Here is a 20,784-nt window from a genome sequence, read left to right as displayed (position 1 = left end):
TATACCATGCGTTTCTGGTGTGTAAAATGCTACTATTATACTCAATGTGCGAAATTCATTCGATATACCTCTAAAAGAAAACACTTTAAATGAAGCGGTAGTGTGAGTATGAAATTCACATACCACTCACACGGCTTAAATAAAACCTGGACGTCACGCCCAATTAAACATTCAACCCAACATTTTCGTTGATTACCTGCAAGCGCTTCTGCCCTTTCGTCGAAGTAGCAACGTACGAGTAATGCAACTGTTTAAAGAGTCACAGCTAGTTACATGACTGCCGTATCCAGTTATAGGTTTTGTGGCTAATAATCTGTAGTATGAAGACGACGAAACTGGAAAGCACATCCAAACGTAAATGGTAAGTAAAATTATACTAAATATGTACATGTTGTTTAAGTTAAAAGTAGCGTTTTGGAATTACCAAATTGCTGTCAGTCGTAGTTTGGAAGGTTTTATACATAAACATGCCAATTTACTGCCACCAGAAATGATTATGCAATATTTGAGACATTGTATATGCAATTGTTGAAGTATCATATGCGTTCACAATTTGTCAAATTATAGATCAGTTTTCGCCACTATAATTTTATATTGTTATCCTTGTTCGATTGATCAAAAGGCGTTGTCACATCAAAGATTACAGACATGCAATCACGAGAGAGTATGAATTAAAGGATATATAGACGCTCCTATATGATAAATAAAACATAGGCTTTTTAATTTACGCTGATTTATTCTGTGGCTACTTAACTAAATTGAACATTTGATTCGGTTTGAAAAGGGATTTTTCGATAAAGAACGTAACGCGCTATTCCAAGAAATCATTCTTTACTCATAGCAAAGAATTAATGCTATTGTTTAAATACGTGTAATGTTTCTATAATTTTGATACAAATATGCCCAGCGTTAAGTTATAATGAGGGTGTATGCTTTTACACCAGACAAGCGCAGTGTATTGATACACTCAATGCTTATTGTCAACATAAGCATGCTCTTATACCACAAGACAGACGTTGTGTATTTGTTCACTTTTCAGTTGTTTCATATAGTGGTGGGAGACGGGGCAACTTTAGAATACAATATTCAAATGTCCTGATTGTGTTTTAAACAATTAACAACGGTCTATGGGAGTCGTAAGGATACGCGGTTTTATAACTCATCGAATGTTATTTGTTTACTACCACATGAAAAGTGAACATAGAATAAAAAAGTGTGCCATCTTTCCCCACCCAAATGTATGTTTGGCTGATCATTATATTGCCCACCCCTTGCCGGAGACAAACATATAGCATTGCCATGGTTATCCAAAGTTGTATAGTGGAGTGGGGAAAGATGGGACACCTTTAGTACATAATATCCAAGTATCCTAATCGTGTCTGTAGGAGTCGTGGGGATATAGTTTTATAATTCTTTGAATGTTCTTTGTTTACTGATAAACGGAACAAGAAAATACAGTTTAAAGGTGTCCCATCTTCCCCCACCCTACTGTATAAGATATTTATAGATATTGATATAACTCTATGGGAAGATATCTCTAGTAAGCCGTGCCAACCCCCGTAACAAAAATACATGGGATTTCACGAAGAGTTATCTTTCATTTCCCCGAAACTTTAGTTTCTTGAACTCGAAGCATGTACGTTTGGTATTTCTGTGGTGTTTATGCACACCTGAATTCTACGAAACGCGGATTACTCGATATTAAGGCTCACGTTCGCTCTGACAAGAGAAAATGTCAAATTCGTTTTAATTAATTGGAATGTATATAAATGCGTATTGAACTTTGCGTCGGTTATATGCTTCATTTCATCGCCAACTTTAACGCATATTATACAGCTTATTTGATAGGTTATTGAATTTGTTTTTAATAAGTGGATTTTTTGTATGTTAGAACCTTTTATAAACTTTTTAAACGTGTGGATCCTAGTTTTTTTTCGAAAAATTACGGAAACAGTTTGCTTACAGATAATACCACCCGAAAGCCACCGTCGTTATAAACACATGGAAACGTGCGAGACAAACTGGTAATGCATGTGGGAAAGGCACGAACTTTGAGTTTAAAAGGTCGTCCGTCGAATGCTGGATGACAACAAGGGGATTAAACTTCCGCAGTTTCTGAGAATTTTTAAAGTTTCCACCAAACTAATCTAGGATTAAAATCTGTTCAAACAAAATCCGGATTCCCACAACGCAATTGTTTGCTTATAGTTCCCAAAACCCGCATGATATGAATACGTGCAGAAACTGCTAGTGCAAATGGCCCTTACACTATAGGGTATTCAAAAAGTTGACACCTGAATCATTAAACATGAAATGAAACCGGTAATCATTTTATTTTTGTTAAGATTCCTCTTCTTATAAAACTTCAATGTTCAATTCTTCGTCAGGGTGCGTTATAGTAAATCGCGAAGAATAACGAAAAATTATTTCGCCACTGTTAGAGTCAATTCGTAAAACTACAACTATGAGTTCTTGGTAACTAAACATGCGAATAATTCTGTAATATATGCAAATTCGATAGCGCGAACGTTTATAACTTGTCCATGCAGAAAGGTGCGTAACAAAAGAATACGATATTCCGATACTTGAAGGTACATTTTAACTATTTTATTATTTAATTTCCGCTTATTATCCACTTGGGTGTTCAAAAACTACCAGCGTGATTTCTTTAACAGCAACGCACCCACAAGATTTCCATCCACATACATTCCAGTCACGACACGAATTTTTTAGTCAATGTAGCACATCAAATTTTACGCTCCTGCCGCCCGTATAAATCACGCCATACATAAACAGAACACCCATTTTACTGAATACACCATATTGTTCTATTTTAATGGCGATTTTAATTGGGCAAGGTCACGTTTAAATCTGGAAAGCTAACCCCGCGTTCTATGTGGTCCTCGCCCCGTGTATATTAACCCAAGCGGAAATTAACTGAATTAAAATCTGCCTTATCTCATAACACGTCTGCTCATCAACTTCGGCCTACAGAAACAAGACTTAATATTAGATTTACCAAGGTATTTTGTTTGCTATCGAGCGGCCTTTCTTGGTTTACTTTTCTGTAAAGTCGTATTAAAAGTCTTTAATCTTACAAACAGTAACACGCTGTCGTCATATTAAATATGTGAAATGCAAACGAGAGAGGATTAATATATAACCCACGTCGTAACCTTTTATATGATTCATTTATTTTGCAAGTAATAGGTTAATCTTGTGTAAATGCAAATCGGGAATGACAAATACACAGATGACTTTAATACTTTTAAAATGATTCATTTATTTTGCAAGTGATGTCTGGCTCCTTATGGATCAATATGCTTCCGGAGGTAACTGGCTTGTGGGAAAGGATGATTCGATCCTGTTTTGGAAACAGGAAGTCTCCGCCTGCACCTGTTGATTATGATTCAGCTGCCAGAAACACGTAAGACATTAACTGTTATTGGACAAAGCTGCTATTCATTGGATTTGCACCGAAGTTTTAAATCATATATCTTTTTTGAAAGAGAGGGTTATATGACGTTAGATCTTATTTAGAGCTATTTTTGTTCTATTGTGTCCAGGGAACGGTTCTCACGGACTAAATTTCAAAATTATTACATCCACACGAGTGTGAAATTAAATTTACGATACAAATTTAGATCCTTAGTATAAAACCATGAGAAAGTAAACATTTATAGGAAAACGCTGACCTGTCTAGTATCGTGAAAATTATACTCTACAATCCATTTTTTGGAACGTCTAATTTATTATGTTACGTAAATTTTTTCTGGAAAAGTAAAAAGTTACGAGAACGTGTTATATAACTAAAAGTTGTAACTGTAAATACAAAACACCGCAAAATATTGTTGCAGGTAAATTATATAAGACGCACCTATCCTTGTTGCCTAAACAAATTTTATCTTTGTGGGGATGATCGTGCACGTAGTTTAGCTCTGTGGTACAAATTACATGTCATGATATAAGTACAATTATGTTTTCTAGAAACACAGATAAAGTACTTATATAACCGTGAACCCGTGAATCACGGTTGTTAGCCTTTCGTGTCCGTTATATAATGTATATGCCTGCATTATATGTGGGCATGGCGACTATCGTTATCGTGTTTATCCTATAAAATACAGAGCAAAATGGGGGCCGGGGTAGCGTGTATAGCAAGTTCACGTCACGCATGTTACTTTGATAAAACCACAACGTCACGCCTTGATCTTAATCGGCGAGGTAATAGTTGTTCAAAGTAACAACCGGTAACCATCTATATCCATCATTAAAAGGGTCACGAACAGGTTATGAATTACATGATTGTAGATCCATGGTAGGTTTGTTATGGTGGAATATAAGTTAGATAAGAACGTCACGAAAGATTCGCTGAAAAAGACTATCTCCGTTTACCGGCTAAAGAAGACAGAGGTGCAAAGTCTAAAGCTCGTCAAGCGCATAATATTTCACTGCTGTTTATACAAATTCGCATAATAGTGATTTTGGTTGTCGTCATCATAACTTCCAATTACATGTTGCAGTTTTGATATATTAGGGCAGAGCTGGTGGACCTTGATAGTAGGTAAATCGTTGCCGGAATATATGCATAGTAATTGTCAGCACACGTTCAGATAAAAACGTTGGCGTATATGCGGAAATATGTCTTTTACGCTATTTTGCCAAATTTGTTTAGGTTCATTTCTCTCTTTAAACACCACCAAGATACTTTTGTTTTACAAATCTTTTCTGAATATAATGCCCTTTGTCGTAAATTTCTTTATAAAATAAGAAGTAAAATTAAATTGAAATGTGTCAGAATTCGGAAAGATAAATATAAGAGCACTTAAATGTAAGTAATAGCTACATTGTCAAACTATTGATTCAGTGCTTTGTGTGTTGATTGTTGAGATTAATTAGAAATACATTGGTAGTGTGTAAATACATGACGTCCTAATCTCTACTTGATGAGTCATAACGCCGGCGTCCCGTACCGGTCAGATTACGAAACCTGCTTGTGTCTGAAAAAAAACGATAGGACGTTCAACGTACATCCTCGTTTCGGCGTGTTGAGGTGCAGAGGCAAGTCATGCATGTACTAGCTTGCACTGTGCGGTTGCTATTAAAATATAATGCGTTTTGGGCTGGCGTGAGCGTGTAAAGACGCGTGTGAAGATTGTTATCATTATTCGCGTGGCAAAAGAAAAATAAACTTTCGCGCCTTAAATACTGGTGCGTGGTACTACAGGTGGCAGAGCATCGACTCACCTGGTGCTTATACAGCAACACACATGGTCTGAGAGCATAAAGAAAAAGATTAAGTATGTTTAGCCAAATATTTGTAGAAGAATGTATGTGAGGTTATATTGACAGAAAGAGTTTTAAAATATTGAAATAATTTAAATATTAAAAATAATGGTGTTTGCTTTTTTTTAGGGTAAATAGTTTCAATTGTTTAAAAATGTATGCGGGTGTTATGAGCATTAGACTGTCTCCATTAAAAACTTTCTGCCGTGATGTATATCGGAGTTTGCATAATTCAGCCAGCAAGCAGGAGAAGTGTAAACATAATGTCAACGTACATACGAAACTCCTGGTCGTGTTGTTCATTCTGGTAATATTTATAACCAGCTCATCGGCGTTACCTGTTACGGTCGGAACACAAGAATCACGGTAAGTCAAAGTGCTAGAAGTATTATTTTAAGCCCTATGAGTAGTTTTTGATTTTACAACCATTCGTTTAGGGTAATTCCCACAGCCTCTTACGTCATTGGAAAGAACTCAACATCCGAAATTTTGGCGGATGAAACCCCCTTGTTGAGCGAGGTCACAAAGACAATTATTCGGTAATTATCCAGTGATTTACTTATTATAACTAAGGAAAAATTAGATTTGGGTATTTTTTTACAATAAGCATTGTGCTTTGACACTCAAAAAATAAATTTCATATTTACAATTTGTCCGTATTTTTAAAGCTCTTTTTGCACTATGAAAAATTAAATTTTTTGCAGCAGATCCACAAAACGTACCGGCCGGCGTCGAGTAAACGCGCGGCGGCGAAATCATTGCCGAAGGATGTGCAACAGTGGGTGCAGAATCAAGATGCCAGAGAGGACTCCTGGAATTCCTCCGGATCAATATTTATTCGCTCTTAAAAGTGCGCAGTATCGGCAACGTAAATGCATTTATGAATGGCTGATTATTTTTAATGCTATGAACAAAACGAATCTTTCATGCCCACGCGGTTGTTCTAGCATTTAAATTTTCTCGGCGACGAAATTGTTCCCTTTACGCTCCAAACTGCCGCATTTTTTCTTAGCTCCCCTGCTGCAACAAAGTTAACTAATTACCCTCGAACGAAGTAATTAACCCCGACCATACTTACTGGTCGCATAAAAACACACTGTGCTTTTACCATTTATCTCTCATGAACTGTTACTTCTTTTCTATATACCAACGGTGCTGCAAAGATAATGGTGACCGAATGGTTGGGTCAACGACCTAAGGTTACCTTTGCTTTGTAGTTTTAGTCACATGCTTTTATTTGTCGACCATACAGTATATTATGCTGTGATTGGTTTAACTGTGGGTGTGGCAAAATCTCCCCCACATGCATAGTTGACATATTGATGTGAATATGTGGTCGTTTTATATCTATGTTGTAATTTGCACATTCCATATACCGTACACCGTACTTGCATGATGCGCGTATAAAATAAATATGAAACGTGGTTCATATAGCTATGTGTATTCATTGCAACCTAAAAAGTCAATTAAGAAGGAAAAGTTCTCCTGCTACTGCTGTTTGTATATACCTATAATATATAAATAAATCAAGTATATACCGGTTGTTAAAAGCAATGTAAGATTATACTGTTGTTATATACACAGTTCTCAAATAAACAGCTTCCACAGGAAAATATACACCATTTAGACCTAAAAGTCTCAGACCTATAAACAAAAGAGGATTGTTTTGCGAGGTAAACAAGAAAACTTTCAATGCGTTTATAGCTTTTGAAAAGGTTGTGTGTTTGGTTTATTTATAGTGCTAATAATATATTATCTAAGCCGCAATGACATAGCATTAGCTTCCGCGTATTGCTATTTCTAACACTTACACAAGCCGAAACTGGTTATTATGAAAACTAGATTGTTTATATTGAGACGCGCGTTAATGTTTAACCATACACCGATACAAGTAAACACCAGATATAAAGTTTGCGGTTGTTGCGCGGCCTACACTGATGTGGCTGTATTTGTTGAATGCAGATTCACCAAACAAAACGTTTCTTCTGTACACAAAACATATATAAAAACCTACTATATATAGTAGGGTGGGTATTTAAATATTTGGATCGTGTTTTAAACAATTAACAACGGTCCATGGAAGTCGTGAGGATACGGTTTTATAATTCTTTGACTGTTCCGTGTTAACTACTAAATTGGACGAGAAAATAATATAAAAAAACGTTCCATCCTCCTCCATCCTAATATATATTGGTCGGGGTGAAATACATACTTAGTTTGTATGTTTCGGTTATTAACGTTTAATTTTTCAATGAACATTCAGCTTATTTAATTTTAAGTTTTATAATCAACCCTTATACACATTCTTCATACGTTAGAGCTAAGTTAACATAAAATCGGTAAATTGCATTTCCTCGTATAACCAGCGTTTGCAGTTACAAATATCTTTAGATTATACGTAAAACTTCTAAGCTTACAGAAACGAGGTGTGTACTAGCACAGTAACGTGCTTGTCCCGCCATAAATAAATAACACCCCTCCAAACAAGTAAAAAAGCGAATTAAACACCGGTAAACTATAACTACATTCTAAAACATACAGTATATGCTTTAAGCATTCATAGAACTAGCATTTCTAAGAATAGCAGTTGTATATTACACGATTGTTGGAAAGAATACACCTACCATTTAGAGTTGTTTAAGGAGCATGTCTTTGTTTGCTACGTGTTCCCTTTAACATAGAGACACCAAGCGGACGAAATAATCGTGCGAGAATTCATGGCGGAAATTCCGCCTGTGATGCTGTGACCTATATATGGGGATTTCGGCAAACCTATAACCATGACGTCCATATCTGCACGTAGTGTCAATCAGTCCCTTCCCTATGATGGGTGTTGCGGTGTTTTGATGTAGCGGCGCAATAAGGAGTGGGCTTTAGACAAGAAACGAAATGGAGAATTGGTCTCTAATCCCGATTCTTCGAATACATTTGCACGTCCCTAGTTCCGATAAATACGCGTGACAGTTACATGGTTTCAGCATGCTGTGATTGTCAACACAGACGCACACGAGAGAGGAACAGTAAAATTGAGTTGATTTTATCTCAGCGATCAGTCCTAGGGTTACATGAGACATTTAACACGCAAACAGAATAAGGGGGTGTGAAACGGAAATTGAATGTTTATAAACCATATCTCTCTTTGTCACATATGCTGGCAGACACAATGGTATGTAATTTATATTCGACCAAACCCTAAAACCTTGAACTTTGAATTTATTTGTAAATGATGGTTTTTATATTATCAATTTTACAACGAAACTTTTGTCGTATAGGCATTTTGCTGTAAAATTTAAAAACAATTAAGATTATTCTCCTTTTTTTTAATGAAATTTTACAAATTTAGTTTAACATATATAGTCATATATTTTAAAATAGCTTCGTTCGCAGTTAAATGTTTAACGTGGCTTCAGTTCATAAAGATTTGATGGTCGCCATACTTTCTTCAGGAGTTTGCGGTTAAATATATATAAGAAATAAATTATTTTATTTATTTTAGTTTTTTTAGAATAACCTCCAAGGTCAACGGAAATTAATCGCTAGGATGCTTCATTTAGTCAACCATTAAAAATCATTTCCAGTTTCGAAGGAGTGTAAACAATAAAAAAATCGAGTTTGCTCTCAATAATATGATAAACGTTTATTGCCACACGTTCTACAACGTCACGCGATGATGGTGCATTTGGAAACCGTTCCTATTTTGCCAACGTCATGTTTATGATTGATGTAAAATATTTTTCACATTAAAACATGGGCGGGAGAAAATGATTTCACGCAAGCAAATGAAGTCTTTACGTCTTAAAAAAATATTGAATGTTTGCGCAGCATGGTATGGTACATACGTGATATTTATCGAATAATAACGGACTCAAAACTGTATAAATTTCAGACTCATTTTTCTCGCTCGCTTATCCGTGTGGGGCTGTTTATTCCGGATACGTAGGACGTTGTGCTGATATCAAGTGAAATTTTATTGTTTAATGACAGGCAGATTATATTGGTTTACCGGTATTTCCAATCGCATTCCGAACGGTCCAAACGATGAAATCGTATTGGTAAATAAAGATGGCCGTTGGGGGGGACGGGTATATATACACCGGCAAAGCAAATGTCTGTTTAAACAGTGGTTTACCATGAGTGTCTACATTCAAATTTAGTAATAGGCTTCCTTCACACGCGATGTATGAGACATCAAATGTGTGAGCTCTTAGTAAAGTTTTTAATCTTTTAGTTGTTGTGTACGTCATATTGCCAAGATGGCGATGTGTGATAATGTTCCCTATATCTGTCAGAAGTTTAGGATAAGAAGTAAAAACACTTACTAGGAAATCGAGTGTTTAAAGCATACACTTTAGCGTTGTTTTGCTTATATATAGTTTATTTCTGTAATTTGGCGTTTTGGGCAAACACAACAATCATTGAATTAGACATCATCTTTTGTGGTTAAAACATACAAAGAAGACAGATTTGAAATAGAGTAGGACGGGGAAATGGGCGCCTTTTCATTCTAGTTTCTTTACTCATCCGATAGTTAACAAAAATCCTCAAAATAACTATAAAACCGTACCTTTACGACCACCATATACCATTGTTAATTGTGCAAAAGACGATCAGAATATTTATATATTATGTGCTACAAGTGTTCCATCTTCCCCCACCCTACTATATATTATTACGTAATGTTTACGATTGTTCGAACAACATTATAAAAACAAGTACTACCCGCATACTCTTTTTTAAAATGGCTTGTTATATAAAAGTTCTTTGCGGGTAAACGCATTAATTTTAATTTTTCTTTTCAGACCCAAATTTTAAACCGAAACTGAAAGGACCGAAAAACAAAATTTCCCCAAATCTTAAGAGAAATACGATTCTATCTGTAACATCAGGTTTTCTAATGGCAATTAGTAAAACATTGAATGCGGTTGTTGTATTCGGGGTTCTATGTGCACTACCGTGTGCCTATTTCGAAAATACTAATGGAATCGCTGCAGCTGAGGTGAGACCTTAAATTTGACCACGTTTTATGTCGTGAACAAATTAGACAAATAACCCTAAAACCATTTCTGCAAGATATAATCATAATCTCATCACCCCAAAATGCTTAAGCATGTTTTCGAGTAAAACACGATCAAATCATTTATGCGGAACTATATTTAATGCCGTTACTTTAAACATTACACAGATTTGATTTCTTTCTCGAGTTTACCCTTACACGCAGATATGCGGCGGAAAATTTGAAAAGAGAAAATCTTGTAAATATGCTTAGTACCTAACGAAATTAGATTAAATTACGTCGATGCGAATGACAAACGTAATCTTTATTTTAGGTGTGGGCGTCTAACCGTGCATTGTAATTACCGGATACTGCTGTGTGTATTTTAAAAATCAACTGTAACAACCGGAAAAAGTTCAACCTTTAATCGGCGTAATAAATTTCATTACATACATTATAACGAGCAATTATTTGCAAAATAGCTGCCAAACTAGTTTTTCATGCGCTAAGTATTCCGTTGGTGACTCACTGCACGATGGTGATGTAGCCTTTCGTCCGGTGTGCTTGGCGCTACTGGCCACCACGTAGTTCTATATTGAAGATACGATCGCTGCTGTTGCTTGCAACCGATACTCACGCAGATTCGTTTGTTACGGTATCTATCGCGGTTTTACGCGGCGTATAAAAAACGAATGAGTCATTTTAGAATTAATTGTTTATGTTTCGATCGAAATGACACATTGACCGTGACCCTTTTGATAATCTTATGCTATTAATGTTTGAATATTTAAATATTTGTTAAAAAATCGTTTCCTTTTATTCCGGGTAACGTCATATAGGGTTATCGGCAAAATCTGGCCTAAATCACAGGTTCTTAACGTACCCTCACCCACATAGAATAGAATAGGCGTCATGAGAATGGATTTTCGCCTTTATGTCATTGCTTTGACGTTGTGAGAATTAAAAACAAGACATTTAAAGTTGAAACGGTCCGGGGAAGTCCACACCTAACAACAATATTATTACAGGAAGTGGAAGCAATACTCCCACGTATTTGTCGAGTCTTTGATAAAGAGGCCGCCTCTACAATTGTACTATGCCGGCGGATATACGAAACCATCTCTCAATGGTGAGCCATCATGTTACATCATATTTAAGTCATGTTGCGAAATAAAAAGATAATGTTGCGCAATACTTATGCGACGGTGAGTAATCGTGTTGTGCCACTTCTAACCAGCTGTTAACCGGAGCTGGTTTATGTGGTGGGCGCGAAAGGTTTTTACAAGAGCCAGGTGCTGTTCATTTATTTAGGCTTTTAAAAGTGGATTGAAAGTGGTTGTCAGGAACCCAGGGCAACACCACTTTTAGTCTTGATTTACCTCATACAAAACTGTTGAAAATTCTCAACGGACATATAACCTTAACGTAAGGTGGTGCTAATTGGCCAATGTCTAATTACTTTGGCATTTTGTCAATGGCCACGCAAGTCACGCCGTTCATTCATATGAGTCACCGTCTGGATGTGAATTAGCGTACGCCGGCAAAATAACCAAACTAACTATTTCCTCAATCGATCTTATGGTCACGTAATATCGTTATAACAATCTTATCAATTCAAAAATCTTGATGGAATTTCTTTTAACCTTTTCTAAATAAGACTAAATAATTATAACATATAACTTCGCAGACGTCGATATTATGCAATGTCATCTTGCCATTTGTTTGCTTCGTTCGTCACCATATGACGTCACAAAATGACGTAGATATGACAACAAAGATATGAGAAATTTAAACAATAATCGTTAATACGCAATGTGAAAGAAATCGTTAAAACGCGTGGTTGCTAAACCGAAAATACAGTAAAGTCACACTTATTTTTATGCCCAATTAATTAAAAGAACTATGTACTTGAAACAAATTCCACCAACCTAGCCCTGATTCCCATGCATTTTATAAAATCTTGCTTCCTTTGCAGAGGCTGATGATGCCATTTTGGCAAAATATCCAACAAAACACAATGTTCGTTGGGTCTGTTTTTTGTCGGTTGTAATATACCTTGTGCATAAATGTTTGATAAAATAAAATTATATATTTGTTTAGGACAAATGACGATGAACAAACCCACTCGGATATGTCACCAATGAAGGAAATCGCTCCAACATTGGAGTACTCTGATGTCGTGAACGGGAAATATTTCGTGAAACGAAACCCAGATGCGGAACTCATTAAAATGATGCGGAATCTACGAAGGAGGTCACGATACAAACATCTAAGCGACAAAGTTCTCCGAAAATTGCTTCTCAATTATCATAGGCGTGTGTGATGTTGTTACATTGGTGTTTTTGTGGACTTTTCTTTCTCGTGGTAGCGCTACTGCGAACAAGTTTTTTAAAAATAACGTACACTTCAATCGCTTTTTTATAAAAATTGTTAACCTGTCGATGTTTTGAGCATTTTTTTGAAAATACTAACTCTAAAACATAGACCACATAATTTCCCCCTTATTTATACAAACTTAATATTAGATTTTGAACCCGCTGTCCGGCGTTTTTATTGTGTTGTTTTCGTTAATCTTTGTATACGTGCTTATGTTGTTTAATTTATTGCAATATACCCTTTTTGTATTTTGTCACGCATACCTATAAAAGTCTTGCTGTTATCATATAATTTACGCTCGCAGTGTAGAATACGAAAGTTATACAGCTTAGGTTCAAAACTGGCCAGGTTAGTTCAAAGGCATAAAGGTAATGGGGACAAACACCAAGGCTACCAACTGTTTAATTCGTTATCGCAGGCTGAGCTTCCATAAAGTTTTCATAACTTATCGCAATTGTGAAATGTTTTGCAAAAAGCTGAAATTCCAGTTGCCGTACCATGGTCTCGTCGCTTTTCCGGAGATCTTAAGAGTTAACGTTGCGGCGCCTTCTAATACGGGAGCTTATTGCCGAGAAGGCTCAGCTCCCAGCATGTCATGTTCAACCACCGATCATTATCAACACGATGAATACAAAACAAATGCAAGGCATGTGTTCTATATTTAGCAACTTCTGGCAAAGGAAAAGAAAGGTCGAACAGATAAGATCTCTTGCTTCGCTTCAACGCTGTCACCTTAAAATTTCAAATGTTTAAAAATGCTACCACGAATTACGTGTGGTATTTTCGTGAAATGATTAAATTCAAAAACGACGACATTTTGTTTCTTTTTTTTATGTTTATCAACTGCTTACGTGGGTTTTAATCTGGCAACATCAGGTTTAATTTGCAACGAAGCATTTAACACATGAATGTAATTCACACTGACAAATAAAAAACTATTTATTTTAAATTTGATTTATGTGCTAAAGTAAACGTACATTTTTATTTATTTTAATCTGGGTTTAAAGTGTAATTATCTGAACGCTATTCTGGTAAACTAAACTTTAGGCCTATGGCAACACTAATAATTAAAAGCTCCTTTGCAAGGCGTCGTTTCTTTCCTTCGTGTGTACAACGTGCATCAGCTGGTTAGACTCGTGTGGTCGCTTTATAGTGGGTTGTAACGATCAGATTTTATTGTTTAAGTGTAAGATTCAATATGAAAATGTTGTGAACTATATAATTCAGGATTGAAAGAGGTTAAATAATTTGCAACGCAGAATTTTCTATCAGCAGTTAAATGTCAACTTTATAAAGGCGAGTGTAAACGTGAATTACTCAAAAGGCGCATCGGAACATTAGAAGAATGATCCAATTATGTGGTATTTGTAATATCGATTAAGCTCGCTCGATGTTTCGATAATTTTCGTTGGTGTTTCGTTGAAAAACCGAACAACGTCTTTGCATCCTTTATCATCTTGGCAATTCGTTTTGTCTTTCGTCATTATGACGTGACATTTTCTATAAATCCGACGTCATAAAACCGCCGACGTCATTTTCCAAAGTTTGTATTAAATGACCGAGAATTTGTAATGTAACAATGTAAAAGATAGATCTGTCTTTGTCAGAGATCGGTTTCGGGCGTCAGTAACGGGACATATCGTTTGGAATCGCATCAAATAACTCGGTCAATAATCCTGCAGTGTTTTTGTTTGCCTGACTTTGTCAGGTTGCACATTAAATGTCTCACTCGACAGCGGTATGTGTTGTATACCCAGAGCTTGATTTTTTACACCAAAACTGCTGAACTACAAGTTATTTCTGGTAAGAGGGGAATTAAATTGCGAACTGGAATTAAAACGCTCAACACCGAAATGGCAGGTTCAGTGGCCACGCCTTAAACTGACGCTGTTTTCCACACATTTTATCCAGAGCCTGTCTTTAACGAGTTTTGTTGTTGATTCTCTGATTTCTGTTGTTTTACTTTCGAAGAGTTGTATAACATAGTACGTTCTGTTTTATTATTATCCAGTTTCCAAAAAAGCGTTGGAGGGGTGCAACTAAAATCCAGATATGTGTTTACTATCACGCTTAAGCTCAACGATTTACTAGATATATATAACTTTCATTTCGTTGCCTAATTAAGCCGTTAGTTAGGTCACATAACACTGCATGGGCATTCTATATAGGGCATGTTTTCACGAAGTTTTTTTCAAGGTTTAGTGCTCGTGGGCGGGAGTTTTTACTTTTCAAAGATATATCTCAACACTCGTGATCTGTAAACATACGTCATAGAAATAAGGCCCCATCTTATTTTTTTGATTCAATGACGTATTGATACGCAATCGAATACGTGGGTGCGTCTTTGGAAAAATTTTAAAACCGTATTCCTACGACTCCCATAGACCGTTGTTATTTGGATATTATGTGCTGAAAAAATCGTCTTCCATCCTACTATTTATCGTCGATTTAAAAGCGGCTTTTCGATTTAAAATCGCCTAAGTAAATGTTTATCGTGAAGTTTAATTCAGCCTGCAAATAAAAACTTGTCCAATAGCGCACTCTGGTGATAAGATATGGAATAGACACGTTGAAGACGTTGTTTTGTTACATTTGTCAAATACGTTTGTTTTTTTAGTATATTTAGTGCAAAAACCAACGTGACGTACGGCCATGCGTTAGCAATATGTTCTTAGAATTTTTGAGTCGAACTTTCTCCCTTATTTAGAAATATAATCTCCCCCCTAAGTACGATACATATCTTTAGATATACGCTGACAGATTTAATAAGCAAACACGTAAACAAACAGGTAAAAAGTACGTCAGAATGCAAGATTATGATCTACCAACGACACTTGACATCATGGCCGTACCCTGCACTTGTTGATGAACGAACAGCACATGTACAAGCGTGGCGATGACACAGTTTGTTTTGAAAACTTACGAAAAACATATTTTTTTCTAGCCTTAAATTAGAAAAATATTCTTCGTGAAACTTTCTTTTAAGAATTCTTATAAGATTGACAAGGAAATGTACAGAAAAGTGTAATCCTAACTCATAAAAGAGTAATTTTGGAAACTATATATTGGTTTACGGTCTACTAGAGATAGTTGGCCGTGATTGGTTTGGCTGTTTAGCTGTCTTGGTAACAAACTTAGCTTTGTTTTACTGCGGTTGGTTATACGCTGGTACTTTCTGTATGGAGACATGGCAGATTGGTTTAGGCGATTCCATTGTAACAAAACTTTCCGGATTCCAGGCTCAATGCTGGGCCATTGCAGACAGATGTGTACAAGTTACCCCACAGTTTCCCTCCCACCCAATGCTATAGCTATTGGGTTGTTAAAAACCATACCGAGAAAAATATATTATCCTACAAAAGTTACAAATACGTGGTATCTCGATCATCCCCCATAAAAAATACCATCTATGACTTTGCTCGGCATCAAGATAGAAATAGTTTGCTGTTTAATAACACATGACGCTAACCTGTCACACGGAGATATACAAGTGACACCTAATGATTTTTTTATAGGATTGTTTGCTTTGAAATGCAATAACACACACAACACACCTTAGATTGAGCGAGTTTCTTTGCTTTTACGCGTTTTATGCCATACACGTGCGGACACCAGGTGCTTTCGCGCATTTTATGCCATATACGTGCGGATCCCAAAGTATCAAGGAACTAAAGTCTTGTACTTGAAATAGCTCATTACAGCATAATTTGGGTATGTAATGTAATATTTAAAAAAATCCTTACACCCGATCGTATTTGTAGGTACTTATAACCGCCGGATGGCGCTAAATATTTGGCGCCTGACGTCACAATAGATGAGCGTTTTTCAAAAAGCATGCAAAGCTATTCTGTGCTGAACACATATACGACAGACTTAGAATAGAACAATTGAGGTCTTTAAACTAAGCCTTTTCGTAACTTAAATCTTTATTTATAGAAGACAAGTAATATAGACTTGCCTCTCCTTTTCATATGGTATATACAAGTCGCCAAGATCTACAAGCCCGGGACCCATGGTTGCAGGTAAGAGATGTGGTCTACAACAATTCATTAGTTCTGCTAAATGTATTTACTGCAGGAAGTCTATCAGGTACGTTTATTATTTGACATCTTTACCACTAAATTTGTGCTTAATTCACGAGAAAAGTAATACTGAGAAAATGTTTAAAAAGATCAAATCCCGATTCCGCTGTCTCTAGATTGCGTACTTTGTGGTCGATTGTTTTGTAACAGTACAGGCATTTTAGTCATGACATCACAATGATCATTGTTACTGCTCGCTTGTTCAGGCCAAGCTGCACGAATTTCTGTTTTCTTTTTTTTCTTTCGTTTATGTTGTAACCGATGTGGCTTGCACACATGGCATGCTCTGCATAAACAAATATATGTATTATATTTAATAAAATAAGACTATTACCCCAGGCTGTTGCCTATTTTCTGATGATCAACTATGCATTAAGAACTTTTAACATAAAAAGGAAAGTCTGTTAAGTGAAGCGGATGGTCTTTAACACAAGGGTTTAAACATTGTAAAGTAAATATTGTTCAATGAACCCACAACATCCATGTACTTAACTATTTAAACCATCACAAATTACTTAAAGCTTAAATGCAGCAGCTGTAATGGCATGGGTGCTATAACCCTCTTTTTTTTACATTGATATAATCAACTAAAGTTATTCTACCTGGATCGACATACAAGTTCCCCAGGAGCAGATTTTCTTCTTTGTTTTACTTTAATTCTCTGTTTGTGTTCTTGTTGTTTTGATTCTGTTGTTTTGATTCTGTTGTTTTGAACAATTTCCAATTTTTCTGTTGTCTCAGTTAGATCTGCATAACCACAAGACTCAGAATCAGGATGAGAGATCTCTTCTTTAACATGCTCTCTTTCATTGCTCAGTTCTTGCTCATATTCCTCTGTATCTTCCAGCTTTTCTAAAGAGGATCCGCCATCATCTGACATGTTTCCAAACAAGTCGCCATCATCTTGGTCTTCTGTTTTCTTCAATTCAATGCCACTTGTTTGTCTTGACATTATATATTCATCATTTCCCAAATCACCCATAAAAGCTTCATTAGTTTCCCCTTTTAAATTGTCAGACCAACGCTCTGGAGTTGGAGTAATTTTTCCTCGATTTCTAAGTGCTGGAGATATGATAAAGTTCAAGTTAGACCTTCCACTGCAGGGTCGGGAAGAAAGATTTTCTTCATTGAAGTCTTGCACTTCCTAAAACAAAAAAAATTTGGGTTTGGTGTTTCAGTATAGAGAGGATTAGTTGAACCTAAACTTAAACTCTGTCACAATCACCTTAACAGCAGTTCCAGGACTCACTCTTGCATTAATGAAAATATATTTATCAACTTATATAAAGTTAAATTTAATGCTACACTAATTTGCACCATAACTGTACAGTAAATGTGGGTTACATATGGCACAGTGTTTTTAAGTAAATTTGTGGTATCAAGTAATGCGTATGCAGTTAAACCTACTTTTGGGTTTTGGGTGTTTAGTTCATTTGAAACTGGAGATGTATTTTCTGAAGTTGAAGGTGACAGACTTAGCTTATTAAGGAATGTAAATGACAATCTTTGCTTCCATGTATTCTGAGTTGAAGTTCTGACACTTCCCAATCCAGAGATTGCCTGCAATGTAGTGTGCTTTAATTTCATTCTGTAGTCTTTAAATTAACTTTCCTCTGGTTTACGGAATGTTGTTGTACTACGCATGCATGTCTTGATATGCATACAACATTGCATTACTGATTTCATGTTTTTATACTTGAATTAAAGAAATTACTGACCAGAAAGCTTCTTTGTCTTGCTCTTTTTCTCTCCAACAGAGCACACTTCACTTCAGGGTTAAGTATCACATAAAAGAGAAGAAGATACACACCCTGTATAAGGAGATAATAAAACTTTTGTCCAAATTGATTGAGTTTAGTAATCAATGATAAGTTTTACAAAAATGTTGTGATGTGAGATGAGCGAGAAATCATTAGTAATGCAGTAAGTCTGCATAGAATTTTTCTCACCTGGAAAGCATTGGTGAAGACAAAGACATAGGACAGAACAACACTTGTTGCTGCAAAAAATCCAAGCACCCAACTTAACCCTAATAGTGGTGTAAGAAAGAAGATACCACGAGCTACTGTTCGTATGTTTTGTTGTATTTGGTTGCTGTTAGTCGGTTTATATCTGTTTTGTTGGCGCAGAAATCTTCTCTGCTGTGTGGCAGCTGCCACTATTAATACTCGAACAAGTATGGTGAAGTTGAACTGTTAAATATAGGCTTTGTTACAACACAACGATTTTGTTCCGAAAAGTTGTGTGTTTTATACCATCGTTTTAAATATTACAATGGATATTTTACACAAATAAAAAGTACATATAAAGTAATTTAACTTACCGCAATAACAAAACACACTGGTCCAGCAAATGTCCATATGATACCATCTTGAAGAGTTAACCAGCACCTTTAAAATGTCATACAAATATTGTACTGCAATCAAGAGCTTTAAAATACAAAAATCCTGATTTTTTCTATAAATATTGTGGTACTCTTACTAAAAAGAAGTTATGTTCTCACCTCTCGTTGTGATAGGTCAAATTTTGTGTAGTTCGGCCAATCAGAGTCAATGTTGATATTAAACAGGGAACTCCCCATCCAATGATGTAATAACGCTTGCTAATAATTTGTGGTTCCCTTGTAAGGACTATCAGTATCTTTCTGCACAAAATTCTGGATGGTAAATCGACATTGCTATTTGTAAATTGGTCATTATTATGTATGAGCTTGGTGGTTGTGGCATGAAACCTTTAGTGTTTTCTAGTACATACCCTATGTTTGTTGTATTTTAGACACCTGATTGGCTGATTCTATTGTACAAAGGCTTAGAAATTTTCAAGAGCCAGTGATATGGAATAAGTGTTGATACCTATATAATATAATTCCTTCCACAAACATCCAGGCCATGCTGCTTAGTAATGATGTATGTAGGAAGTATGTGAGTGCTGAACATGCACAACTAGACTCAGTTGTCCCAGACAAACCAGACGTTATTGTAGCCAGTTGGCTTGTGAGTAAGCACACATGAGATACAAGCAACGACACCATCAGGTTTATATGAACTGCAGGGCGATCTGACTTTAGGTAGCTGTAATAGTAAGGTAAGATTATATTGCTGTGAGAAGTCCAACTAAGATAAATGATAGCAATCAAGTTGTGTTAGTGTTAGAAACAACCATTAGACCAATGCGCTTATGTTTGCAAGTTTAAATTTTAGGTGGTTGAATTGTACATAAAGCAAGTCCATTTTAAATCATTTGCACAAACTTCAAACTCAATTTTTTAGTCAAGTATTGTGTCATTGTACGCATGATTGCCAACTGCACAACACATTGGCTGTTGGTTGTAACTGAAGACTTCACTTACCTAACCAGTTGAGCATAAGTTACAATTGCTGCTATGAGACAACATATTGTCATTGTTTCACCAATCATTGATAACCAGAAGATAACCCATTTATGATGCCCGAAGATCTGTGAAGGCAAACATAATGATTATGTGCTCTAGTATTTTTGTGGCAGGTGAGGTATATGACACAAGTGAGATTTTGCATGGTGTAACGAAAAACCTCATGCTTACTGTCGAGTTAAAACATTCATGTGTGTCTTGTTGGCTCAAACAGTCGAAAAACCAGATTTTTTATACGGTCAATCTGAATATTGTAGTTAACTCCTTAGGGACGAGTAGTGCAAATATGCATTTTGAAACAGGTGTTCACATAAAAGTTCATAATTTTGTTTATAGTAGGTAAAATTTCTTACAGTTGGTTTTATTTGAAAGAGGAAGGAATTATCCACCAATATAACGTTTGAAAAAGGCATCATAGCATTTAAAAGTTTTTACCAAACTTGATTTGAAAACCGTAATGTATTTTTTAAGAAGATGGTCTATATTCTGCCCAAAAATCAAGGTTTTAACGTCATTCTGTCCAATAAAAGCGATTTTATTTGATCTCTATGTTGCTCTGGGGCTTCCCCGTCTAAGTTACCGGTTAAAAATGTGGTTTTGCGTAAAAACGGCTATGTCAGCTTTTTTTGCAAGTTTTTTAGGTATTCTGAAGCAAT

At 35.9% G+C, this 20,784-nt stretch overlaps 2 protein-coding genes across 4 annotated transcripts; one reads left to right on the top strand and one right to left on the bottom strand.

Moving 5' to 3' along the window:
• The first annotated feature begins 79 nt into the window (after window positions 1–79).
• On the top strand, window positions 80–14,066 carry LOC100175415. 3 transcript variants are annotated; one of them, XM_026835912.1, is made up of 5 exons: window positions 80–361; window positions 3,295–3,427; window positions 10,086–10,282; window positions 11,308–11,408; window positions 12,380–14,066. In XM_026835912.1, exons 2-5 carry the CDS (start codon window positions 3,406–3,408, stop codon window positions 12,600–12,602), a joined length of 543 nt encoding a protein of 180 aa, XP_026691713.1. In that variant the 5' UTR covers window positions 80–361; window positions 3,295–3,405; the 3' UTR covers window positions 12,603–14,066. The 3 variants fall into 3 exon arrangements, with proteins under 3 accessions (XP_026691713.1, XP_018668787.2, XP_002124712.4); XM_018813242.2 differs by lacking the exons at window positions 10,086–10,282; window positions 11,308–11,408; window positions 12,380–14,066 and adding exons at window positions 5,416–5,652; window positions 5,724–5,825; window positions 5,994–6,525; XM_002124676.5 differs by lacking the exons at window positions 10,086–10,282; window positions 11,308–11,408; window positions 12,380–14,066 and adding exons at window positions 5,416–5,652; window positions 5,724–5,825; window positions 5,991–6,525.
• A 2,637-nt stretch (window positions 14,067–16,703) lies between these two features.
• LOC100180088 (adhesion G protein-coupled receptor L1) lies at window positions 16,704–20,235 on the bottom strand. The gene is made up of 9 exons (XM_002124552.4): window positions 20,087–20,235; window positions 19,590–19,808; window positions 19,241–19,381; window positions 19,061–19,127; window positions 18,687–18,929; window positions 18,456–18,548; window positions 18,145–18,297; window positions 17,340–17,881; window positions 16,704–17,023 (listed from the first exon to the last, which is right to left on the bottom strand). Exons 1-9 carry the CDS (start codon window positions 20,152–20,154, stop codon window positions 16,828–16,830), a joined length of 1,722 nt encoding a protein of 573 aa, XP_002124588.3. The 5' UTR covers window positions 20,155–20,235; the 3' UTR covers window positions 16,704–16,827.
• Window positions 20,236–20,784: the final 549 nt, after the last annotated feature.

This window comes from Ciona intestinalis, chromosome 9 (genome assembly GCF_000224145.3).
Source record: "Ciona intestinalis chromosome 9, KH, whole genome shotgun sequence".
In the NCBI taxonomy this organism is placed as follows: Eukaryota; Metazoa; Chordata; class Ascidiacea; order Phlebobranchia; family Cionidae; genus Ciona; species Ciona intestinalis.
Note: the sequence above shows the minus strand (reverse complement) of the source record. Positions and strands in the feature narration are given on the sequence as shown.